General features: G+C 43.7%; 1 protein-coding gene across 1 annotated transcript in view; it reads right to left on the bottom strand.

Annotated features, from left to right (window-relative positions):
- TMEM132B (transmembrane protein 132B) overlaps positions 1-8,539 on the bottom strand; it is a 227,971-nt gene extending 219,432 nt beyond the window's left edge. The window contains exon 1 of the mRNA XM_026058871.1: positions 8,497-8,539. Coding sequence (XP_025914656.1) covers positions 8,497-8,539 — 43 coding nt within the window. The remainder of the gene's footprint in view (positions 1-8,496) is intronic.
- Between the last annotated feature and the right edge of the window lie 4,850 nt (positions 8,540-13,389).

Genomic DNA, 13,389 nt, shown 5'->3' with positions numbered 1-13,389 from the left:
CAATGGACTTAAAGTCAAGTAAAGTAGCATTTCAGAGAGAGAATTCAGCAAGCTCTGTCCTGCTCATTGCTGTTACGTTGTTAATAACTTTTCTAAAAATTGAAGTTGAAAGCTAAGCAGAGTCAAGCTAGGTCAGTGCTCAGAACAGACACCTCCAAGGAAATGGATGAGCTGCAGAAATAAGGTATATTACTAATCTTTTCTTCTATAAAAACAGCCCAGCTGGACATCACGGCTTCTAGAGGAGATACAAAGCAAGGATCAGCACTCCTGTAGTCCAAGGTTTTATAGTGCATCTCCTAGGAGGAAGCATGCTCCTCCCAGGGTCTTGTCCAACAGAGGCGTCCAGCCTACCCAGATTGCCTCACAACTTCAAGTGGGACAAGGCTGCTTCTCTCCCTTCCTTCTGGAGGGCAGCTGTTCCCATCCCGCGACTGATCTGGCAACAAGCTGTCCCTGGGGACCCTGCTACCTGAGGGATTGGGAGGGCTGCAGCACGACCCTTGCCCCATGCCAAGCCAGGGTCAACCCTGCAAGTTCACTGTAGGCAGAAACTTGTCTGTCTGTCCTGGTCCTAGAGACCCCCAGTGAGATATCAACACTGCTCTGGCAAACTATACCCAGCACTTCACCATTTTTCCACAGTTAGCAAGTTGACCCTTACTTTGGTGCAGTCTGAGCTCTTTACCTCTTCTCTTGCCCACGAAGGACACGGAGAACAGGTCTGCTTCCTCCTTCAAGCAGGCCTTAATTTACTGGAGAGTGAGCCCCCGCTCTGGCTTCTCATCTTTATTTTCCCTCCTTTTGGTCTTTCTCCAAAGGAGGAAAACATCAGCTTTCCAGACCTCTGACCACTCTCTCCAGCAGGACCTTGCTGAAGGGCAGCACTGCCCACAGCATCCCACAGACACCTCCCCGGAGCTACCAGGGCAGGAAGATCACTTCATGCATCCTCCAGCTGATACTCCCCCATATGCAACCCTACAGAGTGCCTGCTTTTATCATGACATGACATGCTGATTTCTGTCAAGCTGATAACCTACTGTAACCCCATACCCTTTTTCCTGAAGTGTTGCCTCGCCTGCTATTTGCCATCTGCATTCATGCAGTAATTATTCTTGCCCCAAGGTATCATTAGGCCCTTTTATCCTTTTGTTCAGATCACCATTTCAATTTGTCCAGACTATTTTAAGAAAGTGTCTCATACTTCTTCCCAAAAAATCTGTAGGCCCTCCCAACTTTGTATCGCCTGTCAATTTAACCAGTTGATCCTCCATTCCATCAACCAGCCTGATAATGAAAATACTGAATAGGGATGAAGAGCCAGCCCTGCAGAGCTTCACATACTTTTGGGGATCCAAGTGAAATGGGCTGGTTCATAAAGCTCAACTCCTCTTTCCTCTCTGTTTTAACGACTGGCACCATACACACTATTTGCTTTCTTCCAGGACCTCCTCCACCTCCGATGCATGCCCAAAGTGGTTCCTTGCGACTGCTGCAGTGGGTCTCCGGGACATCTGAAGCTCCCCAGGCCAGGCTGAAAATACCTCTTGCTCACAGCACCCTTTCTGATAAAGCCGGCACCCCAGACCACAGAGAGACAGGAGAGCAGAGAGCCCAGGCCCCTCCTAGCTCCAGGAGTTACCCCTCTTTTTACTTGCTCAGCACCTACAACCAGGGGAAGATGCAAATACACATCACCATTAGAACAAAAGTTTTTGGGTTTTTTCCTCCATTCAGCTTCCTAATCACAGCCAGCCAAGCATGAAAATGCTGTCCTGAATTATGCAATAATCCATTAAAAGCAGTGGGATTTTGCATAAACTGTAGGCTGTAATGAAGAGCATTTCTCTCCCTGATAAGGGGGGAAAAAAAAAGAAAAGAAAAAGAAAGAGACACAAAGCAAACAAAAACCCTGTCCTCTACGAGATATTCACTCTACCAGCTATTTGTCCCATTTAAATGCACTAACAATATTTCTGACAAAAGCAGAGCAGAAACAGATAGATTTGCAAAAAACTGGGTTGCACACTCCTCTCTAGGAGACATATACGCTTCTGCTCCAAATTCCTTAAAAAGCAGAAAACAGTGTTTCTCCAGCTGAGAGGGTGGGTTTGTTTTTTTGTTTTTTTGTTTTTTCCCAAGGAAAAAGCTATCATTTAGCTGCTAGAGTGGGGAAATATCACTCTCTACAAGAAGCAGAACACTGAAGTGCTCTAAAATTAATAAACTGGTCTACTTGGTGCATTTTAAAATTACAATTCATTTTGCTTCTGTTCAGAGAACCTGTATGCAAAGTTGCAGCCTGATGTAAATTAAAACAGTAATAAACACTTCAAAAACACGTTTGTAATAGAAATGCTAACAAATCCTTAACTATAATGATAATGGCTTGCCAGGCAGCTCTATAATGTTAAATTAATCCTTAACCTGTCTTAATTTTTTTTCCACTGGGTCATTTAATAATGTGATAGCTCATTTCTTTCTTCTGCCTTCATCTCTCACATTGCCATGGAGACAATTGTGAATCAGATATAAATAAAAATACTCTAACACTGTGGCACCACATGTTCTTTTGATCCATTGCCAACATGATTTTAAAATTACTTGAATTCACAGGAGCTCAATAATTAACAATTCATTTACTAATAAATCACTTCTTTTTAGCCAGTTTCCTGGTGATTTGCTAACTCAAGATTGCTCACAAACACGAACAAAAAATTAAAAGTTCTGTTTCCCTTTCAAATACCTGCCTTGCAGTTTAATCAGCAGCTCAGAGGCAAACAATTACTGCAGGCCAGAGCCTGAAAGCCTGCACTGTATTTCCTTTTGTAGTCTCATCAGTCTCAGTGCAATTTCTAATGGAAATAGATTTTAAGGCAATTTTTAATTGTTTGAGCTTGATGCTCATGTACAAGGGAAAAATCAAAGTATGTGGTGAATAAGTTGATTGCTGGCTTCTGTTATTGGAAGTGTCAAAACCAGCACATGGATCTCTGCTTTTATATTAGCTTAAGTACATAAAGCAGTAGAAAGATTAAGATTAATTATGCATTAATTGTCTTGATACCCCTTAATTGCTACCCACTGATAGAGGCCATCACCCCAATACCATCCATACTCTCAGAGATGCTGATGCAATGCTCTCACCCGTGACAATACTGCCCCCGTTTTGCAGAGTTGCGGGTCCGGGTCAGAGGCTTTTTCAAACAGAGGGTGCCAGATTCCACCCTTGCCATGGGGCTTCTCGTCTTACGCGGCTCCAGCACCCACAACGCCTTGTCACTGTCATTACACCTCACCTATAACAACCTATAGCTATACTCCCACAACATGAGGACAGTCCTAGGGCTGAACAGTTTACAGTTAAGGGCTTCAGCTTATTAAAGAACTTCAAAGGGCTGAAGTCAGGGAGCAGTTGACTGTTTCAGGTTTTACAAAGGCTCTTATGCAACTCCCAAATTTTTATTCAGTTACATAAAATCCTCAGTTAAGCAGCGTAACACCGTTTACATGCCATGGTATTATGTTCAGCCTCACCAGACATTTTCAAGGCAGCATCACAACAGGAGACACTTTTCTCTTCAAAGCATTTTCCATGTTCTGCTGCCTTGAAAGGGGAAGGGCCAGAGTGGGTTGAACAAGTTATTAATCATTGTCACGCCTCTTCCATTAAAACATATACAAGGATTTTTTTTTTTTTTTTTTTTTTTTTTTTTTTTTACAAATCCTATACGTTTTAGTGGAAGAGGCGTGACAACGATTAATAAAATAAACCCCAGCACTAATAGCCAAGTATTTTGTCCAAAAAGGATTCAAATTGATTTAAGAGCCCACTCCTACTCCCAAGAGCAGCACAAGCACCTACAGAGTTTAAGTAATAGCAAGGGTTCAATGGTCTCAGAGTTTACCTTCCCAGTATAACTCCTGCTAGAACAGCTAATTATAATTACTGATACAGAAGGTAAGTTTGATATCAGCCCCATCCTTTTAGTGACTTACAGTGATTTGCTCCTAAAGCGGGCTGGAAAAAAAAAAATGAAGGAAAAAAAAGAAGGAAAAAAAAAAAAGAAAAGGTCACTCTTACCCACAGGAGAGCTGCTTAGGGCTGATCTATGGGGAAATAACACGCGTTGACCAGCCCCACCAGCTGTCTGCAGACAGAGAGTTTCAACAACAGCTGTTCCAGTTCAATCCCTGCACTGCTGTACTCTGGAATAACTCACAGGTAGGCAAACCACTTGCAGTTGCTTTTGAAAACAGGCCATCAGTGCGTTTAAAGCATCCGTCCTTTCTCTGGCAACATGTACAGGGCAATGGCACTCAAATCTGGAACTGAATCCAAACACTGAATAAATGCAAGATACTAATTGGATAGAATCTAATAAGGACCCTATGGCTGGTTACCAGCACAGAAAGGTAAGTGCAGAGCACCAAATTTGTATCAGGTGAATTCAATCTTTAGTGCTTCCCTGCTACCAGGTGAAAGGACTGGTATTTTATCACGTAAAGCAAGCTGGTGTATTAGCAGGAGAGAGGCTCTCAAATAATTAGGAGAAGGAAAAGCTTCAGTTCTGCTGGGCAATCACACCAGCCCCACAGCCTTGGGGCAGGTAGGCAGAAGGATGCACTTGCCCACCACCCACGGACACACCATCTCCAAATCCCGGGGGAAATACCAAATAGCAGCTGAGGCATGAAAGGAAGAGGCTCCACTGAGGCTGGGGAGGAAAAGAAGGGAGGGACAGTGACAGCTCTCTCTCATTTTTTGCAGAATTTGACCTCATTTATGTAGTAACACAGTAAGCAGCTAGGAGTGGATTTGGGAAAAATAAGTTACTAAAGGGCCTTCAGCCTCTCCCATAGCTCCACCATAGGAAAGCAGCACCATTTCCATATCTCCTAATGGAGAGCCTTCTGCTCACTGCCTATGTCCAATTTCTCTCCTTGATCTGGCTCAATAGTCTAAAAATAAAGTTAAAATGTAAACATCAACATCCAAATCACAAAGGATGTCAAGGCAGGAGGGGATTTTTGGCTGAGGGAGAACATTTAACCCACAAAATAACTTTGACAATTTGTTGTACTCACTGGAAAACTTTGACACCTACAGCCTGGCTAAGACATTTTAAAATAGAGATGAGCTTCTAATCGATAGGCAGCCTATCCCTGGAAGGAAAACAGGGTATAGCAGTGCCATGTTATATATCTAGTATCTCAGAGCTGGACACATCAATGATTTATGATATTTCTGAACTCCAGGCCGCAGTATACCACCCCCTGCTTGCTCTTACGCAGAGCTCTGAACCTGCCTGAAATACTGCATTAATAGCCTGGTTGCCTGACCTTAATAGCGATGTTTGCAATATAATTACAAGGGGTTAACTCCAGCAGGCCTTGACAGCATGGTCTCACAAAATACACCATCCCTTCAACAAGCCCCTGCACTAACAGGCAAGGCAGGTATCATTTATTCTGAAGTCCTGTCTCCAATCATATGTCAGGTTCAACTGCTGAGCTTGTAACCCGGTGCAGGGAGGAGAAATCCTACTAGCAAAACATGGAGAGCTTTGGGGAGCCACAAAAAGAAGGAGGAAAGCACAGTGCTCAGATGTGGGGATGTCTGGAACAAGCGCTAAGTCAATAAGTAAGATGGATATGCACATAAGTCTTCCACTGTCCTAAAACCCTCTTCTCCCATTCTTTTCTGTTCCTACGGATGATTTTGAAAGCAATGGGCGTGTGGAAGCGCAATTGCAGCATGCTGACCAGGGAGTGCCTTCCACAGGCAAAACTGCGAGAAAGCAAGGGAGGGAGCACGGGATGCTCCCCCAGAGCCACAGTGGCTGTGCCACGGGGAAGCTCTCCAGCAAACCTGCGAGCGCTCAGCACCACAGCTGGCCCAGATCTGCGGGCACATATGGGGCAGCAAGGTTTTAATAGCAGTATTGGCTTAACATGCTCCACAAAATGACACCGGGAGGCAGAGAAGAGAGATCCTCTCCCCCGACCAGCTGTGCCAACTGGCCGCTGCAAACCTTCATAAGGAGCGTTGCATCCCCTCGGTTTCCGCCAGCCCCACGGCCGCCGCCAGCGCTGTCCTCACCCCAGCCGCGCAGGAAAGCAAGCACTCCCGTGGCACACAGGGAGGAGAGGGGACAGCCGGAACAGGCAGCCGGAGGCAGTAACTCCTCCGTCTGGCTCAGAAGCAGCCAGGACAGGATATACAATGGCAGCCTAATTTTGCAAACATTAGCTCTGCTTTACGAACAGAGCATTGAAACACGCACAGATTAAGCGCCCTCCAAAACACGAAACCCTGCCACAGCACAAAACTGAACGCAGATCTCTTGATCCCAGTCTAATAACTTAAAACACAAGACTATCTCCTACTCTTTTCGATTCAAATACCTCAGTAATCATTAAAGATTCAAAAGGGAGTAGGAAAGCCTACACACCAATTAAACTGTGTTTCAGTAAAATATCATTTTTGTGATGGATGCTCTGTTACATCCTGCACACTCCTTCTGCTAGGTTTTGCCTTTCAGCAGCTGCTGTAATGCAGAGTTAATGATACACGAGCTTCCACTCTTGTTAGGATTTTTGCTGCCTGTGTTCACTCAAAACGTTCCCAGTGTTTATTAGCAGTTTGATAACAAAAGCGAAGCACCTGTGAAACTGGCCCCAAGCTCTGCTCAGTGAACTGCGAATTAACTGTAAATATAATCAGAGCAGTACCTCGCATTAGAGATTTTGAGGAACAGGAGGTCTGCCCCAGAGCTGTTACTACAGTAATACACAAATCCAGGGCTGATAAAAATAGCAGCCCCTATTGAAAGAGCAGAATTAATTATATCAACTGTTAAAAGAAGCAACACAGAGTTAATAGAGTGGTTGTTCCTCTACTTCAAAATCAAGAGGAAATTCCTCAACTCTTTCTGTGCTGTTTGAGAAACCAGTGATAGCTGAAGCAGTCAAAGTCCTCTCCTGCTGTCTTATTGATGTTCCGAGAGATCTGACTTCATTAAGCACTGCTCACTCGCACAGAAAATCAAGCCAGCTTTTCCAAAACCTATGTGCTGGACGAGCACAACTTGAGGAACACTGAAATGACCCATTTCTCAAGAAATGTTGAGAACCCAGCCCAAATCAGACACTTAGAGATCTTAACTATAGGGCCAGATTTTATAGGTATGTAGCAATTGTAAGATGCTACTCAAAGCTTGTTGTTGGGATTTTCAGAAGGACCTTATCCCTGTGAAGCCAACAGATTCACAGGAAGATTTTCATAAGTGCCTATCTGCACCCTTCCTCTTGTAAGGACTTTTAGAAAAATCCAGCCTTCTGGTAAGACGATGAAAATGGCCATCCCAAGTCAGGCCTAAGGTCCAGCATCTGTACCCTGCAGTTGCCCATAGCAGCTACTTAGGAAAGAGCACAAGAACCACACATGCATGAAGTGACCCCTTGCTGTTGTACAGCCTCCCAGCTGCAGTTGGAAGGGACTGGTACTGTCACAAGACGAGCAGTAAAAAGATTAACAAGGCTATAACAGAAGGGCAAGGAAGGATGTTAGCAGGGACAGCTGCAAAATCAAGATATTATCCTGAAAGTGATGTTCAGCCTGCTGGACTGGGGGTCCTCTGCAGGCAAGCGAGGAGGTCATAACAGGTCAGCGAGGACAGGAGGAGAGCACAAGCAGCTTGAATTGAATGTAGTCATAGAAATAAGGATCACAGAGCGATCCTAAGACAGGAGCCCGTGTCAAAACAAGAGGTAATGGCCACAAGTCACAGCTTGAAAGATTTAGATGGGGCATTAAGAAAAACTTCTTAACTAGGAGTGAGCACAGGAACAGGCTCCCCAGGGAGTGGGGGGATCCCCATCCTTGGAGGTTTTCAGGGCTCAGCTAGGCCCAACCATTACTGATCTGACCTAGTGCTGGCAATATTCTTGCTTCGAGCAGGAGACTTCCGGAAGACCCTTCCAACCAACATTTCTATGATGTTGTGAGATCCCAACAGTGTGAGAAGAAATTAGATGAAATTAGTAGGGAGAGGAAACAGAAGTCAGAGACCATGAAAGAGGATGGAAAGGAGGGGGCTGAAGCACTGAAGATGAAGTGCCTTTCTACAAAAACAGCTTTCCTGTGAAAACAGCCTGATCTTTTGTAGGGCAATGAGCTAAGACTTGCGACAGAGGGGAAGAGCTCAGCCCAGCACATACGCTTCTTGCGGCTCCAGAGAAGGACACCCATGGTGGGGCTGCAGAAGTGAGGCTCCAGACCTGTCGGCATGGGCAAGAACGGCACGGAAAACTGCCTACAACGATACTGCAATCTTCCAGCCTCACCTCCCTGTCCCGACATAGCTATCGCCTATCAGGTTAGGGGATTTCCCTTCCAGAGGGGCTCAGGGGCTGCCCTACCACACCTCAGGCTGCCAGCTTGGCTAAGCACAATAAAGCATGCAGACAAAACCAGGATATTGGACTCACCCGCACGTTTCTTTCTTAAATCCACGGCCATGTAAGCAGGCATCACGCCATAAATTGAACAAAAAACCTTGTAACATAATGTCTCCTTGTGCTGCCTTTTCCCATAAACAAGCAAGATTTATGCATTCTTGGGGCTATTAACAAGAGCCATTTATCTTTATTTCTGCACGTAACTAATGGAGACACCAGCAACACTGATGAGCCTCGTGGGATTAATTACTAAAGCCATTTTCAAGGGGGATCTGTGAACTTGGTTTCCTTCATACTAAAGGAAACACCAAGCATTTTTCAAAGCATAGGATTGAAATTTCATTTAAGAGACCAATGGCCCATATGAGCACAGTCATTACCAGGCTCAAGCGTGGCCTAGCGAAAAATCACAAGTGTCCAAAAGGTTGACGACTTTTTCAAGTTTTTTTTAATTATTTCACTTTAGAGCTATTAAAGAAGCACAGTGAATCAAATCCAACAACACTAAAGAGGAGGGAAAAAGCTAGTGGGTCCATACGGATCCGCTCTGACTTAGTGTGGGCCAGAACCATTCTAGTTCTTTTAAATACCTGTTTCAAGCCAGACTGAAGGAACCTGGAATTTTTCTTTATCTCTATAAACTCAATCCTTTTTTCCAGAAAAAGAATCTTTCAGCCAGCTGGTAGCACTCTTACAGTTTTGGTGTTGAACCCTCTTCTGAGGCATAATTCATCTCCCTGAATTACCTGAAACTTTCAAACATCAGGAATGGTGGCTCCCTCATACACCTCGGTCCTGAGGCAAATTAAAGCATCTGCAGTGGTAGCGAAGAGGGCTCAGAGCTGTCAAGCAGCATCCCTGCATCCCCAGGGTATCTGCATACCTGTTAGGACCAGCTCCAAACCCTTCCTGCATTTTGCACCCTGTAATATTCAGCTTGCTCAGCCCCTGGCCCTCGGTATTGTCCTCTTTCCCAGTTCCCTAGGTGAATCACAAAGCCCCAAAAAGATGTAGAAAAGTACCACACAGTCCCACAATGCATCAAAGGGTCAGAGCAGGGCTTAGGATCCTACAACCTCATCTTTTTCCATAGGTCCTCCTTTCTACTGTCTGCCCACACAAGGGCACAGAATAACCAAACGATGGGTGGAAGGACAAGGACATACAGAAAGTACTGGAGAGAGAGTTTAAACTTTGTAAATATGAGCTTTCACCAAGACAACACAAACAGAAATGAGTCATTAACTTAATTTATTTTACGAAAAAGTTGAATAAAGGTTAATAGAAAATTAGTCATCTTTCCTTAGTTTTTTTTTACCCATCCTACATAATTTAATTAAAACCGTGTTATGGAGTTCCAGAGGACGATTAAAAATAACATCTCATTTTCTATTAAACTCCTTCGGTTTTATTAAACTCCTTAGGTTTGTACAGGAATTCCTATAGAACTTTATTAAATTTCTGTTTACCTCTGCTATGCTTCATCTCTATTCTATACATTTTTTCCATAAGTCCAAAGAGATTTTCTGTTGGAGGTGATTTATTAAATAAATATTCTTTCCCATGGTCAGCAGTCCAAAGTTTGCAATGTTAGATCAATGCAGGAGAACATCCACAGGCAAAAAGCTCTTTAAAAAGCAGTATTAGTAGTTTTACTTTTTTGAATGAGAGACGGACAGAAAGACAGAAAGAAAGATCCTTTCTAGTTGTCACTGCTGCAACTAGTTGAGGAAGATTGGGAGAAGGCTGGTATGGCTGATTCTTTTTTAACCATCTTGGTATTTTAATTTCAGTGTTGCATGCAAGAATACAACCCACAGCAACTCAGTCACCCTGCAGGCTTGCTGAGAGCTGAGAATATTTTGTTCCATTTTTCTTATGTTATTGCAGAGCTATGGTATGGAGCTTTGTAGTATTTATTAAAACAATGCTAGGTTGTTTTACAAGAGGTAGGATATATTCAGCAAAACCAAAACAGGATCTAGAGCTTGCAGTCATAAAAAAAACTATACAAAATGGTAGAGACAGCTCTAATATCCTTACTCAAGCAGAATATCTCATACTGTCATCCTGCCCAAAAAACAGATGTAGCTGAATTCATTCAGCAGTTTCCATGTTCGGTCCATCTACACTGGGTTTGTGCCTAAATCCGGACAAGTCGGAAGTTCAGAAAGGCGGCGGGAGGCACGTTCACGAGGCTGCCCGCAAGCTGCCAGGCACCACGTCCCTCCCGGCCTTGAGAGCTGCGCGCAGCGGCCAGCAAGCTGAACTGGGCAGCAGGGTGCAGATGCCAGGGGAGCACGCGCAGCCCGGGGGAGGCTTGAATTGCTCCAACAGCCGGGGCGTGGGGCCAGAGGCTGAGGGCAGGATGAAGCCAGAAGTCCCCACAGTGAAGGGGTCTAGCTCTGAGGAGCTGCCGCTTGCACCCCACAGCATCCGAGAGATCTGGCCTGGGAGCAAGCTCAGCCTGGTCCTGGCTCCAGCTGGCTCAGTAGCGCCTGCGCGTTGCTCCTCCGAGCGCCTCCCTTTCCCAGCCTAATCCCTCTCATTGCTGCACATGCATTTAAAAACCAGAACCTACAAGGACAAAATAAATAAATAAATATAGCAACCCTACAGAACCGACGCCAAGGTCTTTCTTGGCCCATGGCCGCCTACCTCCACAGAACAAGATTGATGCACAGGCAGAATAAGCCATTTTGAAACTAATTGCACAACAAGAAAAGATTCTTTAATATCATGCAGCCAATCCTAGGGGGAACAATTACTAGGAGATAAAAAGAACAGGGTGGAGGGTGGGGGGAGAGACTTCTGTGTGCAGAAGATAGATTTACACAGTTTCTACATTTCATTAGGAAAGCCTTCTGCAGATTTGACAGTCACCTTGAGCAGCATTAAAGAGAGAGAAGGGAGGGGTCAGCAAGCATTCAGGAGCCAAAACATCGCAGTTCTGCCCTGGGGTAACAGTGCTGCCATTAAAGGCCAAATCTAATAAGAACTCATTCTGGCTTGCAAGTCACATAAGCCTTCAATAATCAATTAAACTCTGAGATAAGATTGCTCCATGCACGTAGACTACTCAAGTGTGGCTCCCTCATCAGTTTTCTGTGATCGATACCTATCAATGTATCGCCGTCAGGCACGTATCCATCACCCTTAAAGGAAGCAATCTCATGCTAATGCCCTGAGCACATAAGAGGAACCATTCCTCCTTTTTCTCTGCAACTCCGGTGAAGCAGAGACAGTTTGACTAAACCATGTTGCTCTCTGTGTGAATGGAGCACAAGCACTGAGGACAAATATTTTTATTTAGAAGGAACACAAAATAATTTGAAAAGGACGTGCACTCTGTAAGACCCAAATTGAAATTCTCGGCTATTATCTGCATGCAAAGGGCCTTACAGAGACGTCTAACTGCCAGGGACTCTGTTCCCCTACAATATTACTGTCATTGAACCTTGCCTATCTTCCCATCCTACGTAAGATTTTCTTTTCTGAATAGAACAGAATAATTCCTAATTTGAATTCCAGTGCACAACAGAAACAGCCTGTAAAATTTAAAAAAGAAGCCAGTTCCCTCCAGCAGAATAGAAGATATATTAGGCTTCAGGACTGTATAGAGCAGAACATAAAATTAAAATAACAGACATCATAGAGTTTGATAGCATCTTCCAATCTCAAAGATCCCAAAATACATTACTAGCTGCAACAGCCATTGCTCATATATTCAAGAGAGGAGTTTAGAAGTCTTTATGTAAATGGAAAGTATTTTGTTGATCCACAAAAAGCTGCCAGCTCCAAGAGGGAACACAGCAGCATTACACAAGGTCGTAACATTCGCCATAGGTGCGCCTGTTACCTCCAGCCCAGCTTGGAAAGTCAGAGTATATTAGCATTTACTCTCTCACCAACAGACAGAGATCATCCCATAAATATATTTTCCACTGACATTACATAATTCAGGATCTTTATTTTCTTTATCTTTCCCAGCACTTAACACCTAAAGAACATATTCTGTGCTTAAAAATTGGTATTTCAATAAAGCAACATAATAATAATACTCTTTTTTCAAACCAGCTCCCACAGGCTCCTGGCTAGATGGTTTAATCAAAAATGATAGTTGCCTCAGTGTTGTCTTTAGTGATTACTTTTTTTGTTTTATTTTTTACGGAGAAAAAAAGAAGACAAATTCAAACTGTTTGACAAAGTTTCTTAAGTTCCCAGTTCAGTGTTGTTGATTCAGAACAGTCCAATACACTATTTTTTTTAACTCTTATTTCTTTTATTGTTATGTGCCTTTTAAGAATAAGCTTGGTTTATCCTTTATCCTCTTTCTGCAGACACAGAAGAGTCAGATCTATACTCAATATCCAACTTCCACAAAAGAAAACTCATTCTAACAGATTTTTTTTTTTAAAATGCAAAAACGAGAATTCAATTTTTAGGTCTCTCAAATACCTCCTGATGCTGATAAACAGGAACATAATCCAAGGAAAATAAGCGTCTTGAATCCTCACAGCTAAATTTGAAATTTGCACAGAAATTGGAAAGTTGCCCTTCAGTCCCGAGAGTTACACATTCCACAAGCAGATAGCAAAAGCAGCGACCCGATTTGCTCTGCCAAGTATATAATGTGTCATAAAATATTGCAGAGGAAAGCTTAAAATTAGCCATTCCAGCACCTTCATAATCAATGGCAAAAAACACAGGACTGTCCCCAGCTGCCAAGCAGGTCTCCAAAACCTGACATTTTCTTTATGAGAGCTTGTTTTCCAAGTCATTAGTTTGTCAGCATTTGTACAGTATTTCCTAACTCCCGGACAGCAGCAAAATAAGGCATCTTAAAATCAGAAACCCCCCAAATTCCCCATCCATTGCAACCCGCAGAAAACCGCTGGCTTTTTCTTAAACATCCACCACGGT

Source organism: Apteryx rowi, unplaced genomic scaffold (genome assembly GCF_003343035.1).
Source record: "Apteryx rowi isolate R43461 unplaced genomic scaffold, aptRow1 scaffold_15, whole genome shotgun sequence".
Taxonomy (NCBI): domain Eukaryota; kingdom Metazoa; phylum Chordata; class Aves; order Apterygiformes; family Apterygidae; genus Apteryx; species Apteryx rowi.
The sequence above is the reverse complement of the archived record's forward strand: the minus strand, read 5'-3'. Positions and strand labels throughout refer to the sequence as shown.